Here is a 24,186-nt window from a genome sequence, read left to right on the forward strand (position 1 = left end):
TCGTTGGACCCTTGGTGCTACTGTCGTACAGTATCAATGTCCCTGGGCCAAGTTAATGTAGCACCCAGTCTGGAGGAAACCAAATGGACTTACAGTACCAGTCAAACGTTTGGACACACCTACTCATTCCAGGGTTTTTCTTTATTTTCACTATTTTCTACTTTGTAGAATAATAGTGAAGACATCAAGACTATTAAATAGCACATGGAATCATGTAGTGACCAAAGTGTTAAACTAATCAAAATATTTGAGTTTCTTTAAAGGAGCCACCCTTTACCTTGACTGCTTTGCACGCTTGGCCTATCTTGCCATCTGAGGCTGGTGTTGGCCAGTCTCTTTTATGCCTACTTCATTCTCAACACACTTGAGTGACAACACTAAGGAAGTGACCATAGAGATCAACCTAAGAGGTCTCGCATCTTTAAAGTGCATTGAGCCAGTTGATTGTCAGGGTTATTTAGTTCATGAAAAGCACCCCCTGTTCTTTCCGATGCCGCTTCTCCGAGGTGATTGTGCAAGCTCCGTCAATGGAACCATTTATCTAAGGTGGAAGAATGTCCATGGGTCTACTATTTTGTTGGACTGTACAGGAGAATTTGTTACAATGATTTCTGAATATCTCTGAAATGCTGTTCAAGTTTTCAGTGTTTGAATCATTGCTATTTTCTTCCTGCATCTGTTTTATTAGGAAGTTAAAATATTGCCTGGAAAAACCAAAGCAACTACTGGACTGGAGATGCATTATTCAAACTCCGCAATATTGTAATTTTACTGTGTTATCAGCGCTAAATCCGGTGCTCTCTGTTTCATAGGCTATGGGCATTTTGATCGGGATTTCCACCCGTTTTCAGTTAGAACGACGGTTGAGGTCAGCAAACGGCAAGAAGTTAATGTTTTTAGTTTGAAAGATGTGTGCTAGTTCAAGCTACACTAGAAATATACAGTAGTCACTAAGGATTACTTTAGACTAGAATTGTTATTATTTGAAATGCTGCATTTTGCAGAGTGGGAATTAACATTCGGCTGGTTTTAGCTTGACTGTTAAGATGCAGTGAAATGGATACAGGCTGAGGAATGATCCAGAATCTAGGCCAGTGCAATGAGGAGCCTGCAGATAAGACCATGGCAGTAGTTTGTGAGAACATGGGGTACTTTTGGCTCCCTCTCCTATCTGCTTCTTATTTTCTCTCCCTCTCTGGCTGGCGCTCTGTTCTGGCAGACTATATAGTCTAAGGTCAGTAAATCGGGCTGAGGCAGCAAACTGCCCCCCCCCCCCCTCCCCCCGGGGGTTTGAGTGACTTGACTTTCCTCGGGATGGGACAGAAATGGCTGGTAGGACTGGGAATGCAAAGTTAGGCCCTCAATCCCCCATAGATGAGCCTACATCCAGATCCAGTAGTAGAGAATAGGGTGGCATGGTACCAAAGCAGGTTCACTTCCTACTCATGTCTGCCGGTCATGAGAATGTTGTATCAAGGCTGGAAGTGTTGGAAACACGAGCTATATGAAGCCATGTTTAACCCTTGTCATAGACAACCTTAACTAGAGGAAAGGTTAGTCTGTTAAAAATGCACATTTTTCATCTTTGTCAGTCTGCTAAAAGGGAGTGGTTCTCTTGCATAGATCTTCTTAGATAAGTGACTCTCTAGAGGTTGTTTTTGTGGACACTGTGAGGATACGTTTTCCATCTGAAATGGTTCATGTACTTGCACGCTACCACCAATGGTTTCAGGCTATTTGGAATTGTCAGCGAAAGAAGCAGAACGTTGACTAATTTTCTTATTGCAGGTGTGGCATAGGTAGATTAAGAGTCTGGGCGAGTCTTAAAGAGGAATGTTACATAGCAAGGGCTCGTCGACCTGATCAGCCAGTCTCCTACGTGACTCGTTTTGGGGCGTCAATGACTCTTATTGATTAACCAGCTCATGAACTTTACCATATGTCATACACACATATACTGAGTCTACAAAGCATTAAGAGCACCTACTCTTTCCATGACATAGCTTTCACCTGGATTTACCTAGTCTATGATCCCTTATTGATGTCACTTGTTAAATCCACTTCAATTGGTGTAGATGAAGGGAAGGAGACGGGTTAAAGAAGGAATGTTAAGCCTTGAGAAATGGTTTGTGTTCTATTCAGAGGGTGAATGGGCAAGACAAGATTATACAGTTGAAGTCGGAAGTTTACGTTGACTGTGCCTTTAAACAGGTTGGAAAATTCCAGGAAATGATGTCATGGCTTTAGAAGCTTCTGATAAGCTAATTTACATCATTTGAGTCAATTGGAGGTGTAGCTGTGGATGTATTTCAAGGCCTACCTTCAAACTCAGTGCCTCTTTGCTTGACATCATGGACAAATCAAAAGAAATCAGCCAAGACCTCAGAAAAAGTGTAGACCTCCACAAGTCTAGTTCATCCTTGGGAGCAATTTCCAAACGTCTGAAGGTACCACGTTCATCTGTACAAACAACAGTACCCAAGTATAAACACCATGGGACCACACAGCCGTCATACCGCTCAGGAAGGAGAAGCGTTCTGTCTCCTAGAGATGAATGTACTTTGGTGTGAAAAGTGCAAATCAATCCCAGAACAACAGCAAAGGACATTGTGAAGATGCTGGAGGGAACAGGTACAAAAGTATCTATATCCACAGTAAACAGAGTCCTATATCGACAACCTGAAAGGCCGCTCAGCAAGGAAGGAGCCATTGCTCCAAAACCGCCATTAAAAAAGCCAGACTACGGTTTGCAACTGCACATGTGGATAAAGATTGTACTTTTTGGAGAAATGTCCTCTGGTCTGATGAAACAAAAATAGAACTGTTTGGCCGTAATGACCATTGCTATGTTTTGGAGGAAAAAGGGGGAGGCTTGCAAGCCGAAGAACACCATCCCAACCGTGAAGCACGTGGGTGGTAGCATCATGTTGTGGGCGTGCTTTGCTGCAGGAGGGACTAGTGCACTTCAGAAAATAGATGGCTTCATGAGGCAGGAAAATGATGTGGATATGTTGAAGCAACAGCTCAAGACATCAGTCAGGAAGTTAGTCCTTGGTCACAAATGTGTCTTCCAAATGGACAATGACCCCAAGCATACTTCCAAAGTTGTGGCAAAATGGCTTAAGGACAACAAAGTCAAGGTATTGGAGTGGCCATCACAAAGCCCTGACCTCAAACCTATAAAGCATTTGTGGGTAGAACTGAAAAAGCGTGTGTGAGCAATGAGGCCTACAAACCTGACTCAGTTACACCAGCTCTGTCAGGAGGAATGGGCCAAAATTCACCCAACTTATTGTAGGACCCTTGTGGAAGGCTACCCAAAACATTTGACCCAAGTTAAACAATTTAAAGGCAATGCTACCAAATACTAACTGAGTGTATGTAAACTTCTGACCCACTGGGAATGTGATGAAATAAATAATTCTCTCTACTACTATTCTGACATTTCACATGTTTTTACTAGGATTAAATGTCAGGAATTGTGAAACTGGCTAAGGTGTCTGTAAACTTCTGTAGTGACTGCATGCATACACTAGATGACTGATAGGTGGCCACTATTCCTCCATCTTGGTACTCCTGCCGTTGTAAAATGTATTAATGTCTACATTCATTTTTGCCCCACTTAATATATTAGACACCTTAATGCATACAATTTAAAAGTATGTGAGCTAAATGAAAATACAAAGATTTCCTTAATGTACAATCTTTAGCGATTACAAATGTCACTGTCTGCACTAAAACAAAAATCCTTAAATACATGTAATTTTGTCCTTAACATTTAAACTACTGTAGAATCCCTTTCATTCCTATGGAGGACTGCTCCTACTAGGGGTGTCAAATGGCCGACAGGTGGCTTCAAAGCCTCTCAATTGTCAATACATGGCATCAGCAATCCAGGGTTTATATACATCATTGTTGCCATCCCATCTCACTCACCGCTGAAGAAATTCCCCGACATGTCTCCTCTGGTGTTCCCCAGCTGTTAAATGTGTAATGAAGGAAAAGGGAAAAACCTTGTTCCTCCTTCGATATTCAGTGATGCTGTTAGATGGGACTATTGCTCTACAGAAACTGTTCTTGTGATCACTTAGGTTACATGATGAATTACCATCAAGCGAGTGCAATGTGGGTGTCTGATTGGCAACGGGTATCGTAAACCATAGGAGAAATATGTACAAATTGCCTAAAAATGACATGGAAAGTACCGTACAATGTTATGAGTAGTGTGACGTTGTTGGAAGCATCGTTATTTGTGCGTCGTAAAGAAGTATTTGCGTTTTGTCATATTTGTTATTGTCTTTGCTTGCATAGGAAATGTTAAGTGCATGGATTAAGTTGATCATAGTTGTTTTATTGGTAGTAAACTGGTAGACACTACCAGTTGCATGGGGCTTGCATGTTAGTAGTTATTTTACTGTAGCTTCTGACACAGTCCACGTTGTAAAGCATACAGTATTGTATAGTTGATAGGTTGGATTAGTGGGAGTCCCACCAGGCATCCAGTTAATGTATAAAATGGTGGGTGGGTGGTTGTTCTGGGGATGGGAGTTATTTTCTGCCACGGTAGGATGTTCATTCTTCTGTCCTTTTTTTAATTTTTTCAGATTCCTTTCTTTCCTCTTCGCCTGTATCTCTCATTCAGTCTCCTGAAGGCAAGTGTATGGTTCTGTTACGCTGCTCGTCTGCTATTCTCCCTCTCACGACCTTCACGCTCTCTTTCCCTGTCATTCTCTCTTGCTCGGCTGCCGCTGTAATGCCTTTCATTCCTCTCTAGTGCCCTTCTCCTACTCTAGTCCAGACCAAGAACTTCATACTAGAGGCCTGGAAACATTTAATTCCACCCCCACTATGCAATCTTCAACAGAACCCACCCCTAGAAGCCCTGTAACTGTATCCCATCTGTTTCCTATGTTGCTGACCGCCTGCACTAATTGCAATTTAGCAGGGCAGCGAGGCTCCTCCCTCTTTCAACAGTGTCTGACTTGGAATTTTCAACCCCCCTCCCCAACTGGAGGCCAGATCTGTTCAATTACGAGCAGCAACAGGCCCAACCCCGAAGCCCCTGACTGACGCACATGGTGCATGGCAAGGGAGAATCACGTGTATTATTTAAGGGAAGTTTGCACAGAGTTCAGGTTTAAAGCCTGTTTTTTAAGTGAAGATGTCTTCAGGCATGGTATGTTATGTACCATACTGTATACAGCATATATGCAAGACACACAGCCTGACACGTGATGAATTGATTAATCTACAGAGCTAATTGAGATGTACAGTAATGGATCAAGCCATCTATTGATGGTGTAGTGATCCAGTAGATTGATTCCCAATGGAATGCACTGACTTTCCCAGTGGAATAGGTTGAAATTGATGGAGTAAATTGGCATCAAGGAGGCATATCAAACTAGCAGCACAGTGATGAGGAATAGTGCATGTTTGGAATTAGTTGAGTGAACCCTCCCTGTTCTTACCCCTATCAGAAAACTGACAAGACCTACAAATGACAGCAAGTGGAGCTATTTCCAGTCTTTACTGCCTGCTCCACTCTGTCACGTTATTTAGGTCAACGGCACTGTAGGTCCAAGATAATCCCAAGATTGCCACCTTATTTTAAGAAAGCTGAGAGAAGTTCAAGTTCACAATGAGGAAAATCTCTAAAAATGTCTCCAGTTGGTTGTCCCAGAGGGGCCCTAGCTGTCCTTGGATAGATGGCCCCTTCATCCAGGCCTTATGCCCCATCTCGAAGAGCCTCCCACTCCAGCCCCTTCATCCAGGCCTTATGCCCCATCTCGAAGAGCCTCCCAGTCCCTTCACTGGCACTGGAGGATGAAGGGCACTGGGGAGGGATCCACTCCACTCGCTGCTCTATGCCCTCTTAAGGCTAGGTTTGGAGTCGTCCTCCCTGGATGCGCTCTGCTCCTCTACCTCTGCTTATATCTTCTTAAGCTTTTTGCATGTCACCACTGCTGGAGCCAAAAAGTAGTTTTTATTTTAGTGACGATCGTAATATGTATGTGTATTGTTTTCTTGATGTAGCTTTTTTTTTGTTGCTTGGTTTGTTTTCTGGAACACAATTTCGTTAGTGTTTATAAAAGTAGCCTACAATGTGTAGACTTGGACAGTATAGCAAGAGTATTAAACTTAAGCCAGACTAGATGGCCAGAAACTGAATCTGTCCTATGTTGTGCTAAGATATTAAGTCAAAAACAGTCAGCTCATCACACAGTGAGGGAGATGGGCCTGGGAGCTATTCCATCCATTACTAATTGGGAATGACACTGCTGTACCCAATGGAATTTGATCTTTCATTATACAGTGATTCCTTTTCTCTGCAGCAAAAATATTTCACTGTGTTCATGCTTTTGTGAATAGTAGTACTAGTATCATTTTTAACAGTTTGTAGGCTTACCACCTCGGGACTCGATGCACAAGTGGAATGTGACTTAAACGCGCAATATCCCCATACCTTCAAGTGTATACTTAATATGCAGTTCTCGTCCTTTTTTTAAAAAGATAGTCTAGCTTTTTCTTGTCTAAAGGCAAACCTTTTCTTGATTTAGCTAAGCTGTGATGCCTACTGGAAGTCTGTCTTACCAAGTCAGCTATTTGACTCCTCCGCATAGTGCCGAAATGATTGAGCTGATTTACACTTTCTCATCTTGAAGAAATGCGTCCCTTTTTGAGTCTTCCTGCTAGACATATTTTGGGATGTGAGATGTTTGTTGGACCATGTTCAATAGGCCATTTAAAACGGGGTTTAGTAACGAGTGTCTTAAAAAAAAAGAGTCCCACACACTTTAGTACTCAACTCCAATAACTGTGGGGAGTAGATTACATAATATAATAACCTCTGTACCTCCAACAACCTGAGGACCACAGGAAGTGATGTTCTCATCAGAGGTTGAATGAGTATTACAAAACTGTGTTTGACAGTTTTCTAGTGTTTTTGGGTCGTGTTATTTGTGATTCCAATCAGTGTGTGTCGGCTCCCTGTTGCCAGTGGCTCTGATTCCTGTTCACGGTGCGGTAGCTGTTTTGTCATTTTGTTTACTTGCGTCGCGCCAAAATGCTACATTGTTTTCGGCTACATGGAAAGTCCATTCGTGTATGTGGCCTAGTTTGAACAATGCATAATGGACCTCAATGGGAGGGGAAGGTCCAGACCAAGACAACCCACCCTTGAGTTGTGTACCGATGAACAACATGTCTGTGGGTTTAGGTTGGCTGCAGGGTCATGCTGACAGGCCACAATGCCTTTCCAGAGCACCAAGCTACAAGGACAATACTATTAACTCATTGATGGAAGCTGTTGTCGTTTTATGAAATGTACTATAACATTGGATTTGAAAAGAAACGTCACCATTGATTTGTTCCTCTTAGATTTGTATCTCTTGACTCCATTTATAGTAAATAAGCATATAGAAGGTAAAGTGGACCTTGTTGCATTTTGGAAAAAGTACCAACTGCATATTTGACCTGTTCCTGCTGGAGATATTTCCTCAAAGCAGGGGTCAAACCTTGGTCTCTGTTTGCCTGGGGATTGCAAAGGCAAGCAGACAGCTGATGTGTACCTCCCAATATAGCTGCCAATTCCCCACTATGATTGCTTGTCTCTGGGTGTTGGAAAATTACAGGGGGGGACCATTAGGCTGAAAAGGGATCATGTGATTATTGGAGCAGCTTGGAATATCTTGTGGATTATGTATGTAACAGTGGCACTGTGCCATTGAGGGGATCCTTGTCCCAGTCTGACTCTGTCACTTCAGCTGTGGCGTGTGGCAATAGCAGCAGGTTAGCGTGCTCAGTGGCATATTGACAGACTGCAGCACAGGGGTGGGGGACATGATTTAGGAAGCCTCAACACCGGGACTATTGTCCAGCTTGTTATGTGTGCTGGATGTTCTTATTGATTACACCGATAGTCGGGTGGGACAAGGCCAGAATAGTGCGACCTAGTCATGCTTGCAAATTGGTCCGTAGGTCATCTGAGGATGAGACTAGTCCTGTAAATGGATGATGTTTTAATTTCACTCCGGTTATGTTTTTGAGTCTGAGGTAGTGCACTGTATTCATTCCTGGGATGAGTCATCTCAGTACATTAAAGATATTGGATTGTAGTTCTTCTGTTTGATTAATAGCGTACTTAATTTACACGATTACGGTAGGACGCTTAAACATATTCACACATAATTATGTTGACATTGCGTTACTTACACAGACATCTGCAGTACTGAAGACACGAAGCAGTGTTCCCCTTCAGAGTGTTCCCCTTCAGAGTGTTCCCCTTTGTATGTAGGCCTATAGGTTGTTTTCAGATAGGAGCTCATTTGGTAATCAAATTATTTATGTTTAATTAGGTCATTACAGAAACAACACCTTTTTAATTGAACTCCTGTTTATACTAGGCTGCAGTCACTTGACCTTAGTCTCTGGCCCATTTTTAAAAGGCATTGCAAGTTAAAACGTGGAGCATTTATCCTGTGTGACCTTTGCTTCTAGGCACATTTTTATCTCGTCCCCGTTGTCACTTTCTATGATACCCTGTAGTCATTTATGTTGGTCTTCGGGAGATGGGAAGTGACTGCTCAATGGTTCTCAGTAAGGTCCTTGATGTTACCCAGATAGAGGAAAGATAGATTGTGTACCAACCCTTTCTCCATCACAAGTATTTTGTAAGACATACCAGACACGGAGTACCCGATTTAACAAAACTCCAGGCCATAGTCTATGCAGCTGTACTTAAAAAATATATTCACAGCGAAAGATGTGATTGTGATGTAGCATATGCATTGTTGTCTACCACAGGTCACATAGTATAACAGTTTAGTTTATAGATACAATTTTTCTTATTTCGTTTGGAGCTGCTTCATTTCGACCATACAAATCATTTCCAATGTTGCCTCATTGAAAATGCTCTTCAATGGCAACAACTTGAGAGGTTAAGTCGGCAATGCATGCTGACTGACGCCCTCATCCATTACTGACTTAAAACCGTCCCATGCTATGCATGACTGCTTGGGCTGCAACAAAATGGCCTCCACCGACTATAACTGGAAGTGCATGGGAGTTTGAGTGTGATTTTTATGCCCTCCTTCTTCCCTTCCCTGCCTCCGTGCATGGCCGACACAGACAAAGGGGTGGTGCTGGGCTCTGACACACCCTCCTCAGAAGGGGTGGCCACCTCCCTTCGCTTCACCAGGCCTTCTCAACCCGGCTCATCTTCTTCCGCAAACTACGGGAGCGACCCACCTGACGGAAAGCAAGATGATTCACCGACTGTGACGTCCCCCGTGTCTGAGAGGATTAAGGCACTGGAGGCCATGGCAGCAAAGAAGGAGCTCAAGAACGACGGCGGCTTCCCTCACTTCAAAGAGCGTCACTATGAGACGTCTCCTACTGAGGCGCCAACAGAGAGCACCTCACCCTTCCAGACAAAAGGAGCCTCCATTGATCAGGAATCGCCAGAATCCCCCTTTGAGGTCATGGGAGAAGCCCGACAAGGTAGTGAGTTTGAAGATACTGCAGACTGGATGAGAGCTCACTTACCCCCTGTGCCCGACTTTGAAGATGCTCTTGTATCAGAGGAGGATGGCAAATCCCAAGAGATAAAAGTGGCAGATAAAGTGGTGCCTGATGACCCAGAGGCGTTTGCCTGTGTCCCTGACGCTTTCATGGACTCTCCCATTGAAAGGCCTGAACTGAAAAATGTCTTCAAAGACCCAGCGCAGCAGCCTAGCGTCGAGGACGAATTTGATCTGAGCTTCCTACCTAAAGCTTACATAGCAGACACCCAAGGCCCCCCTGACCTTCATTCCGAGCTCACTGCTTCGCCTGCTCCTCCTGCTGGTTTGGACTCACCCTATCCTTCCTCTGACTCGAAAGAGAAGGATTTGAAGACCAAGCAGGCCCCATGGGGTGGTGACCTGGCGCACCAAGGGGTAGTCGACAGCTCAGGAGACTCTGAGGACACCGTCATCGAGGACACCGCCTCCATTCCTGGCCCCACTTTGTCAAGTGATGCCACACCTGCCCATAACCCCTCTGTTCCATCTCTCCCTACTGAAGAAAAGGAAACTCCGCCAGCGAAGCAGCCAATGCGGGTCCCTACCATCAATGTTATTGAGACGGACGAGCCGAATTACAGCGATGAGGAGATGGAGATTGAAATGGAGGATGAAAATTATGAAGTTGTAGAAGACCCTGTGAAAGAGGCACCAAAAATACCTGAGCCACAACCAGATGTGACTAAAAAGGAATTTTCCCAAATTCCTCCCTTAGAATATGAGGGTTATTCTCCTCCCTCCTCTCCTGTCGACTCTGATGAATACTCACCTAAACACAAGATCCTGAAATCTGATTTGGATACAGATAATATGAAGACCACAGTACCTAATGATGAGTCAAAGGGCTCAAGTGCTGAGGTTTCACAAGCACAGAAAGTGGAGTCTGACCACTCACAGACCCCCAATGAGTCTAATGGAAAGTCTTCCCCTTCTACTGCCAAACCTCCTGAGAAAACCGCAGAGAACCTTTCAGACTTTCCAGAATATGATGACGATGACTGGTCAACTGGCGCGCAAGATATCTTAATTAACTTGAGCTCTGCTAATGTTGCAGCTCAGGATCTTCCACTTTGCCCCTCATCCAAGTTTGAAGAGAAGCCAGAGTCTGATATTAAGGAGGATTATATGCAGACAGTTGAGCTTTCAAAACCCAACTACATGGAGGATGGCGCAATCCGTAAATACGACAGACAGTCTTTTGAAGATGAAGACGCATTTCCATCCATGAATGACACCATTGATGATAAAGAGCTGAACTTTAACACTGTACCTGAGCCTTCTCCTTCCAATCCAACCTCACAGATCCATATTGGAACACTACTCCCTCAAAACAATGCAACCACTGTGGAGCAGGATATCCCCTCGATGGCTGACGTGGACTCCTTCCCCAAGCCAGTTGGAGGCCAGCCATCTCCCAGGGAGTTTCCCAAAGATCCATTCGCCTCTTTCCAGAGCGAACTGCCTGGCAGCACCCTGGAGCCCAAGACTGAGAAGAAATTGAATGATGAAATCCTCATTACAGATAGTGTTGTCAACAGCAAGATACTTCCGGCTCAGGAAGCTGAAGCAGGACACCAGTCACCAGACAATACCAGTGACCCAGAAAGCATTGAGCCGGACTGCTCAGTCTCTGGTGCCACGGACAGCTTCGTCGAGTTCATGAGGGAGTGCCTGAAGTCACGACAGGACGAAGATCCAGAAGACCTCCGTCAAGATCTCACAGCCAAGGATGAGTGTCCTAAAACAGGCGCCCCTCCCTCCCAGCCCACACCAACCATGGTCATGGATCTGGAGCAGGAACGCCTCACTATCAATGCCCTCAAAGAATTGGGCAGCAGCCAAGAGGAGGAGGCTGACCTCCAGTCTAGTATCAAGGCTTCTGAGAAATCCCAGTCTTCCTTTATATCAACAACCTCTGACCCTCCTTCTCCCCAAAACAAACCTGCTTCCGACGGTGTATATTCCAAAGAGGTAGAGGCCATCGACGTGTGGGTGGCTGAGGCCTACCACCTTGCAGAGCATGTCTTGGCAGCAATACTAACGCACTTGTCAGGTAACATGTCTTCCCTCTGGGATCTGTGCCTGCTAACCTCACACAAGCAAAGCACAATGATCCCTCTTCCCCTCTCTCTCTCTCACTTGCACCTTTCTCCCATCTTGGTCCTCCTATTCAAAATAGGAGCACACTAACTATATAACATATGGTATATAATCACCATGTTGATTCTTTAAAAAAATTCTGATACAGGCGCCATGGCTGTATTACCGAAATATTTATTTTAGAGTGCAGATATGTCAAAAGGTTCAAACTATATATTGTGCTGTGTGTGTATTTTCCAAATGATCCCCCATGTCCTTAAGCTTGGCAGTAATCATGGTCGGACAGTGGGTGGTGGGCAGTTCAAACGTGGCTTCCTGGTGTCTGCTTGCAATGTCCCTGGAAGTCAGGCGGAATAGTCGATCCACCAGTGTTGGGTTTCTGCTTTGGGCGACGTTCCACACTTGAACAGGACGGGAGACGATCATTCCAGAGACTGATGGTCATTTTCACGGAGCGGACTTTACTCAACCTTTTTTAATGATGACATCATTCATTATTATGATCCTGCTGGATTGGATGTTACAAAGCATGTCCAGACTCCGTAGAGAGCGTTATGTGAAAAATACTCAGATTTTCATGAGTCATTGCGGGCTGCTCTCAGATCAGTATGTGCCTAAGTGTGAGTTGGCAAAAGGCCATACAGATGGGACCAGGCTAGGGGGCATATGCCCTCTTTGTATTTTGTGTGGAAATTGTCACAGAAAGCTGAGATGCAGGGTACCAATCGCTCTAATTAATCTTGTCCTCTCCTCTTGAATCATGGTACAGCACCCCCCCCCCCCCCCCCCCCCCTTCCCTTATCTGGAAAATTATACGGCGTGTGACCAATTTGGTTTCAATGGTACAAAGGATGCTGTAAATGGACTTCTGCTCAATATCTATCTCAAATCGGCAAATTGATTATTATTTGTCACATGCACCGATTACAACAGGTGTAGGTAGACCTTACAGTGAAATGCTTACTTACGAGCCCTTAACCAACAATGTAGTTTCAGAAAGTATTTACAAAAATAAACTGAAGTAAAAATAATATATATTTTGCCATATGATCATCCAATTGCATACATTGTAACAATGACAGCAGTGATATACTGTCTAACAAGCTGTAAAGTATATTCTATTTATATACATTTAGTGTAATGGGTGTGTGCTTTTGATTTACCCAGTGGCAGGACAGCCCTCTTCACAGTGTCGTGTTAAAGCAAATAGGGGACCTCTTCCTGCTCAGTGCAAAAATGAAATCCAAACCTGGCACACATTGACTGGTATGCAGACAAGTGAATGCAGGATGCACTCAAACCCGTACAGTCGCTGTGAGCTTAACCTACACCATGGGCATGCTATGGAACGTTAGGTCATCACTGAGGCAACCAGTAACTCGGGGAAGGTATATGCCATGCAGTCGCGGAGGGAATGATAAAGTTTTACAGTTAAGTACTGTTTGAAAGATGCTTTAGCACAATGTGTTTATAGTAAAGGCTAAAGGCGTTTTTATTGTAACATATTGATCAATAATGCACTATATACACACAGTTTACCCAACATTGGCAACGCCTTCCTCATATTGAGTTGCACCCCCTTTTGCCCTCAGAACAGCCTCAATTTGTCAAGGCATGGACTCTACAAGGGGTCAAAAGCGTTCCACAGGGATGCTGGCCCATGTTGACTCCAATGCTTCCCACAGTTGTGTCAAGTTGGCTGGATGTCCTTTGGGTGGTGGACCATTCTTGATACGCGGGAAACTGTTGAGCGTGAAACACAGCAGTGTTTCAGTTCTTGACACAAACCTGTGCTCCTGGCATCTAGTACCATACCCCGTTCAAAGGCACTTAAATCTTTATTCCTGCCCATTCACCCTCTGAATGGCACACGTACACAATCCGTGTCTCAAGGCTTATAAATCCTCCTTTAACCCGTCTCCTCCCCTTCATCTACGCTGATTTGAAGTGGATTGAACAGGTGACATCCATAAGGGATGATAGATTGACCAGGTGAAAGCTGTTTAATGGAAGGAGCAGGTGTTCATAATGTTGACTAGTGGTTGCTGTATACTTAAAGACCAAAATTCAAAAAGCATAGCTTAAATATTTGGGTCTATTTTCTCTCTCAATCTGCTACATGTATAGGATTTCTCTTTTTAAGTGCCCATTTTTTCCTTTTGAACCTTGTCCTGTCCCTCAGCTTCCACAGTGTTGCTGCCTCAACTCCGCAGGCTGGCTAGGTGAGTTAAGTTTATTTTAGTGAGTTTTTAACTACCTGTTTTAGTTGGATTGGCTCCATTGTTGATATATTCAGCGTGGGTATACCAGTTTTCCATCAATGGGCCTCCAAAGAAATTGATCTACTCCTGCTGATATGAATCAGTCATCTTCCCAAATAGGGTACACATTTGGACTGTTGTATCTTTGGTTAGTAAGAACATCTCGACTTGCTGCCAGGCCTTTAAAGATTAGTTCAAATCAGGCAGTCCGATTTGTGTTAATCTTGTGTTTATGTGGACTGTGAGGGATAGGGCCAGCCAGTAGGAGGGAAGTGGATCATGTGAAGACTTGAATCCAACTTACCCACCCATGCCAATGTGTGTAATCACCTATGGTATTTCAATTGCATAATGAAGATTTATCAGCTGGTTTAGCTTCACAGGAGTAAAGGATTTCAGTCTGTGTCCAGGCTGTTGTATTAGGTCAAACACACACACACACACATACTGCCAAGCAGGAGGTGGTGTGATGCCTGTACCTCTAAGAGGTGGTTGCTGTCCAGTGAGGTGGAAAGCAGCCCACTGCAGCTCTGTTGACACTGGGAACACCGCTTGAGCCTGTAACACGGGGGGGGGGGGGGACACGATAATGAACGAGGGCCGTCAGCCCAGGCTGCCTCCCTGTGGGTACCGGCAAGCAGGCTGGGAGGGACTCGGACCCCTGCAGTGCTGGGTGAGGAAACCCCACTTGTTCACTCGGCGCTGCTCAGCAGACAGTCAGGCGGCATCAGGAACATTAGAGTGCTGTCTGTCCTCAACAACAACAGGGGCGCTGCTGCTCTGTCAGTCTGTAAATAAGTTTTATTTTTTACCGTCAAGCAGCTGTGCTTCACGTTTGAACTGATACACAACTCTTCATATTGTAGTATATTTGGAACAATGTTATTTAATAATGGAGATTTAGATTTTTGATGAACACACCTGCGGAAGAGCAGTGTTTTATTACGTTAGTTGTAAGAAAACATTACTAAATTAGAGGAAGGGTAAAAGAGCACTATGAGAACCAAGTATCTTAATGTATTCCCTCAAACCTCCCAAGTTCAATGAACACCCATACAGTTGTCTAGAATTGCCAGTTAATAACAATGACACACCGCAGCCAATATGAGTGTCAACACATTGTTTTTCTTCTCCACTCAATCTTGTGTAAATTTGAGCCTTAACTATGTGCATTCCTGGATAAATTCATATTACCCATCTGTAACACTGCCCCACGACGCAGCTGCTTACTAGCTGATAACATGACGATATTAATCTTAGCTGCCCTATTTTGACATGCATTTCCCACGGTAGGCCTGTAGACGAGACATGCTAGATTTGAGTGTCGGTATGTAGGGCCGGGGGGGTGTAGTGAATGAGTGAAACCAAAACGCCAACAGAATTTCCTCTGTGGTTGCATTATGGATCCTCTAGAGGAGAGTGGGAGGGGTTGTGTGTGTGTGTGTGCGCTGCTCTGCTCTCCCCCTTAATCAGCTGAAACACACAGCAGCCCAAGCCTGGAGCCCCCAGAGGCACGTGGGGAGTCAGCCATTTACCCAAGGTTTCTTTAAATGCCTCCTTTACATGCAGATGAAGGGAGGCCATAACAGGGTTGCGTAACAACAGCTCTGTATAGAGAATATACATTCTGCATGCATGACTCACACACACACACACACACTTTGTTAAATATATATAGGTCTGAGGTTGGAGATCACAATTTGTTAGTTGTGTGGTCCGTACGCGCTGTGCAATGAGTAACCTTCATTATTTCCTCTTCTCCCTCCTAATCTCTCTACTCCACATATGCTCATAAACAATAAATACACACACACCCCTTTTCCCCCTACACACCCCTATCTCTCACCCACTCTAGTCAAGGACTTGGTGCACTGGCGAGACCCCAAGAAGTCTGGCGTGGTGTTCGGCCTGTCCCTGCTGACGCTCCTGTCCCTGGCGGCGTTCAGCGTCATCAGCGTTGTCTCCTACCTGCTCCTTGCCCTGCTCTGTGTCACCATCTCCTTCCGCATCTACAAGGCTGTCGTCCAGGCCGTGCAGAAGTCCGACGACGGACACCCCTTCAAGTAAAGCAGCATACTTCATAGGGAACCTTGTGATGCTTAACTACCAACTCTTGTATTGGTTTGGTTGTTAGAACATGAAAAAGACAGTGGTGGTGGTAGTAGGTTGCTTGATAGGAGACACACAGCTGTGGTTCGCAAAATGTCTACCAGACTAGCCTAAGAAGGGCCAGGAATTTGACACGCCACATGACCAGGAGAAATGCTATGCCCCATTTTATAAGTTATTGCTGTTTTTAGTATGGTGAATATACATCTTCATCGTAGTATTTTTGGTCGCCAATGGGAAATTACTATCTGCTGAAAACCCTCCAAATGGGGAAAAAATATATAGATGCAAAGCTCCAGCAGCATATTTGTGCTTGTTGTCATAACCTTTGCCTGAGTTAATCATTTTATACTGGAGAGGAGGGCTTATTTCGGTTGAGCATCAGAGCCCAGCCGTACAGACTGATGACTAATACAATGGCTGTGTTCCAGGCTGCCTACATAGCACTCGTATCAGATTAAGTAATTTGGATGGGGTTCCTTCAATGTTGAACACTACCTCGGCATTTGCAGAGTTCTGGTAACGTGAACGGGGCCTAATACTCTTTATTATGCCTGAAAACAATTGTTATAATAGGAAAAAAAGACAAACTAGCAATCATGTGAAATTTAAAGCGGCTTGGTTGGTTTAGCGATCTAATTAGCGCTTAGCACATTAGCCTGAAATTACCAAATTAAACCATGAAATTTGTTTTTTTAGTGATTAGCTCATAGCAGGTTAGCCTAAAATGGTCCAATGACAGCAATTTGTTAGACTAGCATTTAGTAGCTTAGTCTGAGTTCACAGCTTCATCTACCATGCTGTGGTTGGTTCTCCTCAGAGCTCTGATGGAGAAGGATGTCAGCGTTCCCCCTGAGACCTTCCGCAAGCACGTGGACGCCAGTCTGACCCACATCAACCGACTCCTAAAACAGCTGCGCAAACTCTTCCTAGTCGAGGACCTCATCGACTCCCTGAAGGTGAGTTTAGGGGTCTGTCCTTCTGCCTGCCTGTCAGTCAGTCGTCATTCCCCCCTTCGGGTATCTGACCCTCGGTTCATGATTGATAGTGTTAAGGCAGTGACTCCAACCATAGTAGCCCTTGTGTGTTTGTGTGCATCGTCTTGCATCTTACCTCATTTAGGGTCTTGTGCTTACACACCCTTGTGTGTGTAAATATGTACGGGACCCTAAACATGATATCAAGCTTGACAGTCCTAAACTGACTGACGCCTTCTCAAATTCCTAGGTCTCGTCCCCCTTTAACTCTCTTCTCCTGGCGCACAATCTTTTTATAACTCGCACACTCTGAACACTTCCTGCTGTATGTGTCTTTTAATAAACCTCTAGCAACTCAACCCTATTGTATCCTGCAGTGTTAGTGTGACAGGAATCTATAGTCGAGTTGTTCACGTGACTATGGGAGGGAGAGCGCCGTGTTATGGCTGTGTGCATCAATCACACAGGGTAGGTGCTAAATAAGGCCTGGGTTAGTACCGCAGCCATCAGATGGCAGCGAGCTAGTGGACCTAGAACTCAGTTCATGGTTAGCTATGGAGGGGGGAGGGGCAACTTCCAGTGTGCCAGCTCATTAGGGACCCAACATACCAACCTATCAGACCAAGACGACCGTCGCTGGTCCATTCCTCCGCCGCTATGGCAGAGGTGATGCTCCTCCCAGCTTATTAAATCAACCTTCAAACCCTCTCCCTAGCTGGAGGTAGAAGCTGTTCTTAACCTTAGATATAGGATCAGATTACCATACCTACATAACCTAACCTTAGCCAACATGGGGATTAGAAAGATATTTGACCCAACAACAGTTTGTTTGGGGCAAATTCTCCCTAGTCATTCATACATATTGCATGCCATGGTGATGAACTGTGGATGTATTCCGTAGGGGGTGGGACTTAAGAGAAGATTCACATAGAAATGTCATGCTATTCTACACGATAGAACCATGCCTGTTCTGCATTTTCTGTCTGCAAGGTTTGAACTACTTAACCCCTCTTGAACAGGCCACAGGCAACCAGTGTTCTAACCAATGATTTAAATGACCTCATTGGCTGTAACCCGGCTTGTTTTCCTCCCAGCTGGCTGTTGTGATGTGGCTGCTGACCTACGTAGGAGCCGTTTTCAACGGCATCACCATCCTCATCCTGGGTAAGAGGCTATTGCAGCACTGCATGGTGTGCAGCGGTAAACACTTAGCTATTATATTTCAATCTTTGGCGTTTTGAGAACCTTTTCATGTCGGCTGGTTTGAACATGCATGATATCTATGAGAATGAAAGGGGGCTGTCTATTTTACTTAATGACCTATATTTCCATCTGACCTGGTCTACGGCCAACACGTATTTAATCATCTGGAAATGTTAATGGATGTGAGGCACACAGATTGTTCTCGCTGATGCTGGAGAAATGCATAGTGGGAGTTCAAACATTCCTTTGATGTTTTGTAGAATTGACAGTTTGCATGTCACACCTGTTCGGGGCTTTGCCAACCTGTGAAAGACATGTAAGGCTAATTTACTACACACTCAAATGTAAAAAAAAATAATATATATATATATATATATATATATATATATAATTTGTCTTCTGATGTGTTTAAAGGATTGTTGTGGACTTAAAACATCCAATTTTGTTCTATACTGAACAGAAATATAAACACAACCATTTCTAAGATTTTACTGAGTTACAGTACATATAAGGAAATCAGTCAATTGAAATAAATTCATTCAGGACTAATGTATGGATACCTTAACAAACAAAAATGTAGAGCGTGGATCAGGAAACCAGTATCTGGTGTGACCACCATCTGCCTCCTGTAGTGCGACACATGACTTTCACTTAGAGCTGATCAGGCTGTTGATTGTGGAATGTTTTCTCACTCCTCTTGAATGATTGTTCGAAGTTGTTGGATATTGGCGGGAACTGGAACACGCTGTCGATCAAGAGCATCCCAAACATGCTCAATGGGTGACATGTCCGAGTATGCATTATTAGGCCGTGCATTATCATGCTGAAACATGAGGTGATGAAAGACACAACAATGGACCTCCAGGATCTCTGTGCATTCAAATTGCCAGCAATAAAATACAATTGTGTTCGTTGTCTATAGCTTGTGCCAGCCAATACCATAACCCCACCACCACCATGGGGCACTCTGTTCACAACGTTGACATCAGCAAACCGCTCTCCCACACAACGCCATACACGTGGTCTGCGGTTGTGAGGCTAGTTGGATGTACTGCCAAATTCTCTAAAACGGTGTTGGAGGCGGCTTGTGGTTGAGAAAATAACATTCTAATCTTGGGTAACAGCTCTGGTGGATATTCCTGCAGTCAGCATGCCAATTGCACGCTCGCTCAAAACTCTGTGGCATTGTGTTGTGACAAAACTGCACGTTTTAGTGGCCTTTTATTGTCCCCAGCACAAGGTGCACCTGTGTAATAATTATGCTGTTTAATCATCTTCTTGATATGCCCCACCTGTCAGGTGGATGGATTATCATGGCAGAGGAGAAATGAGCACTAACAGATGTAAATTTGCAAGAAACTACCTTTTTGTGGAAAAAGTCTGGATTCTTTTATTTCCTGTTGCGTTTTAATATTGTTTAAATATTGTGTGTATGTAAAAATAAAGTGTGAATTTCAGTGAAAAAAATCCAAAACCTTGAAAAAATAAATCAACAGAATTTGGGCCCTAATAAATACGGCTAAAATAGAATGGGTACATTTTCATGAAGAAAATGTTTCTACTTCAGCTGTCTAAAAATATGTGTGTGGTAGTGGGAGATGTAGACTAAGTTAATGTAGGTCTGATTTACTTTAGTTGACTGCTATATATATTTTAGCACATCAATTATGAAAAAGGGTAGATCTATGCCTCTGAAAAATGCTTAACTCCAATGTATTGGATTTAGCCGTACCCTGACACAAATTATTATACTGTTGCTATCCTGAGCTACTTGTTGTGTGTATGTAATGACCTATACAGGGCATTTGGAAAGTTCTCAGACCACTTAAGTTTTTTCCATATTTTGTTACATTACAGCCTTATTCTAAAATGGATGACATTGTTTTCCTCATCAATCTACACACTACCCCATAATGAAAAAGTGATAACAGGTTTTTCAAAATTGTTTGACATTTTATATAATGGTCACTCTGACAGAGTTCCCTTGTGGAGATGGTCGTCCTTCTGGAAGGTTCTCCCATCTCTGCAGTACTCCACCAATCAGGCATTTATGATAGTGGCCAGACGCAAGCCACTCCTCATTAAAAGGCACATGACAGCCCGCTTGGAGTTTGCCCAAAGGACTCTCGGACCATGAAACATGATTCTCTGGTCTGATGAAACCAAGATTGAACTCATTGGCCTGAATGTCAAGCGTCACGTCTGGAGGAAACCTAGCACCATCCCTACAGTGAAGCATGGTGGTGGCAGCATCATGCTGTGGGGATGTTTTTCAGCGGCAGGGGCTGGGAGACTAGTCAGGATCAAGGCAAAGATAAACGGCAAAGTACAGAGATCCTTGATGAAAACCTGCTCCAGACCACTCGGGACCTCAGACAGGTGTGACGGTTCACCTTCCAACAGGCAACGGCCCTTAACACACAGCCAAGACAACACAGGAGGCGCATCGGGACAATCTCTGAATGTCCTTGAGTGGCCCGGACTTGAACCCGCTTGAATGTTTCAGGAGAGACCTGAAAATAGCTGTGCTGCGACGCTCCCCATACAACCTGACAGAGCTTGAGAGGATCTGCAGAGACGAATGGGAGAAACTCTCCAAATACAGGTGTGCCAAGCTTGTAGCGTCATACCCAAGAAGACTCAATGTTGTAATTGCTACCAAATATGCTTCAACCAAGTACTGAGTAAAGGGTCTGAAATACTTATGTACAGTTGAAGTCGGAAGTTTACATACACTTAGGTTGGAGTCAATAAAACTAGTTTTTCAACCACTCCACAAATTTCTTGTTAACAAACTATAGTTTGTTAAGTCGGTTAGGACATCTACTTTCTGAATGACACAAGTAATTTTTCCAAAAATTGTTTACAGACAGATTATTTCACTTAATTCACTGTATCACAATTCCAGTGGGTCAGAAGTTTACATACACTAAGTTGACTGTGCCTTTAAACAGCTTGGAAAATTCCAGAAAATGATGTCATGGCTTTAGAAACTTCTAATGGGCTAATTGACATAATTTGAGTGAATTTGAGGTGTGGGTGTATTTCAAGGCCTACCTTCAAACCCGGTGCCTCTTTGCTTGATATCATAGGAAAATCAAAAGAAATCAGCCATGACCTCAGGAAAAAAAAATGGACCTCCACAAGTCTTTCATCCTTGGGAGCAACTTCCAAAAGCCTGAAGGTACAACGTTCATCTGTACAAACAATAGTACGCAAGTATAAACACCATGGGACCACGCAGCCATCATACTGCTCAGGAAGGAGACGCGTTCTGTCTCCTAGAGATGAACGTACTTTGGTGTGAAAAGTGTAAATCAATCCCAGAACAACAGCAAAGGACCTTGTGAAGATGCTGGAGGAAACGGGTACAAAAGTATCTATAGCCACAGTAAAACAAGTCCTATATCGACATAACCTGAAAGGCCGCTCAGCAATGAAGAAGCCACTGCTCCAAAACCGCCATCCCAACGGCGAAGCACGGGTTGGCAGCATCATGTTGTGGGGGTTCTTTGCTGCAGGAGGGACTGGTGCACTTCACAAAATAGATGGCATCATGAAGGAGGGAAGGTATGTGGATATATTGAAGCAACATCTCAAGACATCAGTGGATCGCAAATGGATCTTCCAAATGGACAATGACCCCAAGCATACTTCCAAAGTTGTGGCAAAATGGCTTAAGGACAACAAAGCCAAGGTATTGGAGTGGCCATCACAAGGCCCTGACCTCCAATCTTATAGAAAATGTGTGGGAAGAACTGAAAAAAGCGTGTGCGAGCAAGGAGGCCTACAAACCTGACTCAGTTACACCAGCTCTGTCAGTAGGAATGGGCCAAAATTCACCCAACGTATTGTGGAAGGCTACCCAAAACATTTGACCCAAGTTAAACAATTTAAAGGCAATGCTACCAAATACTAATTGAGTGTATGTAAACTTCTGACCCACTGGGAATGTTTTTTAAATAAATAAAAGCTTAAATAAATCATTCTCTACTATTATTCTGACATTTCACATTCTTAAAATAAAGTGGTGATCCTAACTGACCAAAGACAGGGAGTGTTTACTAGGATTAAATGTCAGTAATTGTGAAAATTGTGTTTAAGTATATTTGGCTAAGGTGTATGTAAACTTCCGACTTCAACTGTAAGTGTGATTATTTAATCCATTTTAGAATAAGGCTAACGTAACAAAGTGGAGAAGGGTTCTATTGAGGGTTCTGAATACTTTCCACATGCACGATCTGTGTAACTGCTAAATGCACAAACACTGCATGTTAATGTATGTAACTTGTAAAATCTTTTTTTTTTTCATTGTCGGACCCCAGTATGACTAGCTGTCGCCATTTGGTGTCGGCTATTGGGGATCCTAAAAAAATAAAATAAAATTCGGGGCCACGTTAGAATTCCCAGCATGTGGCACGGTGCATAGGGTGTTTTTCTTCTCACGCCAGCGACCCGGGCTCTATTCCCTGCCTCCGCCGTTGGCTACAATATCAAAAGGCTAAAAGCTCTTGGTGAGGTCGCTAGGTGTAGTACTAAGGTTGTTTAGTATCCTACGTTTCATGCATGTTTAAACCAACTGGGGCAACTGGACACACTGTAAATGGGGTCAAAGGTCATAGAATGTGCTAGAAAATGTATCAAACATTTTCCATTTTAACAAAATGTTATAAATGTTTAAAAAAAAAAAAGTTCAGTCTCACAGGACCAATTTAAGACCAAGTCCACACAATTTTTTACTGTGCAATTCCGTCACTAAAATGCTTAGCATTGTGGGAAACTGACCAGCATTGCTTAGAATAGAAGCACTAGACAATTGCAGTGAGACAATAACTCCCTGTGGGTCTTGCTAGAGTCTTGTAAGCATGTCACGCTCGTTAAGTCCTACGACACGGTGACCTTTTTCCTAGACAAAATGGATGATACGGTCTGAGGTCACTGGCGGCACAGACTGGCTTCATACGATTTGGCTCATTTGATCAGCACTACCCAATGGCCTGCTGCTTTTTCAAACAACACCGAACTCGTTTAATGGCATCTGACACCATCCCAGTTTCCTGGGTGGTGAAGCCTAATTGGTTGTTTTTGTCAGGGGATGTCTTACAGGTAAAATGGTTTCCACTGTCTACATCCCTGAAAGCAACATTATTATTATTATTATCGTTACTATTGTGATAGACTAACTTTTTTTATAAAGGCCTGTGTGCCTTTTAAGAGGTCAGCTGCTGGTTGTTTCCTGTGTTACTCCACTGTCATTTCAATATTTTTTTTTTGCTCTCCTCCAGCTGACATCCTCCTCTTTGCCGTACCCCCCTTCTATGAGAAGAACAAGGTGAGTCTGACCCTTGACCTTTTTGTCTTGTGACATCATAGAAGTAGAACTTTTTTTAAAATTATTCCATTCCTTAGAGCTAGGTAGACTGGAGTCATGCTGGTGAAACAATGTACCTTGAGCTAGACCTATATGGTTCTGGATTGTCCCATGAGCATTGATGACAATTATGACGGCGTCATCCTTTGGCAGGCACCAACTAGTTCCACTGGGTGTGACCTCACCGAATGACCAGCCTCTTTATGAGTCGTTGGAGGCTGTTTGTGTCCTTATCAGCGTTATAGCACAATGCTGATTCGACATTTGTCAGTGACAAGATGGCTTTCAGTGTCCGGTTAAATTAAGTTATTCCCTTTACATAATGAGCCTGTATTTACATAAATGAGGCCTATATTTTTCGTAGTTGCCTACATACCACCACAGACCGAGGTTGGCACTAAAACTGCACTCAATGAGTTGTATTCCACCATACGCAAACAGGAAGACGCTCATCCAGAGACTGCACTCCTAGTGCCCGGGGACTTAAATGCAGGGGAACTTTAATCAGTTTTACCTAATTTCTAACAGCATGTTAAATGTGCAACCAGAGGGGCAAAAAATTCTAGACCCCCTTTACTCCACACAGAGATGCGTACAAAGCTCTC

The 24,186-nt window shown here is 43.8% G+C and overlaps 1 protein-coding gene across 3 annotated transcripts in view; it reads left to right on the top strand.

Annotated features, from left to right (window-relative positions):
- LOC110500711 (reticulon-3-A) overlaps positions 1–24,186 on the top strand; it is a 33,880-nt gene that overhangs the window by 3,162 nt on the left and 6,532 nt on the right. The window contains exons 2-7 of one of the 3 annotated variants that reach the window (XM_021578228.2): positions 4,605–4,652; positions 9,127–11,613; positions 15,777–15,984; positions 16,851–16,989; positions 18,102–18,171; positions 23,496–23,542. In XM_021578228.2, coding sequence (XP_021433903.2) covers positions 4,605–4,652; positions 9,127–11,613; positions 15,777–15,984; positions 16,851–16,989; positions 18,102–18,171; positions 23,496–23,542 — 2,999 coding nt within the window. The remainder of the gene's footprint in view (positions 1–4,604; positions 4,653–9,126; positions 11,614–15,776; positions 15,985–16,850; positions 16,990–18,101; positions 18,172–23,495; positions 23,543–24,186) is intronic. The other 2 variants (XM_021578229.2, XM_021578230.2) reach the window with 2 other exon arrangements.

This window comes from Oncorhynchus mykiss, chromosome 21 (assembly GCF_013265735.2).
Source record: "Oncorhynchus mykiss isolate Arlee chromosome 21, USDA_OmykA_1.1, whole genome shotgun sequence".
In the NCBI taxonomy this organism is placed as follows: domain Eukaryota; kingdom Metazoa; phylum Chordata; class Actinopteri; order Salmoniformes; family Salmonidae; genus Oncorhynchus; species Oncorhynchus mykiss.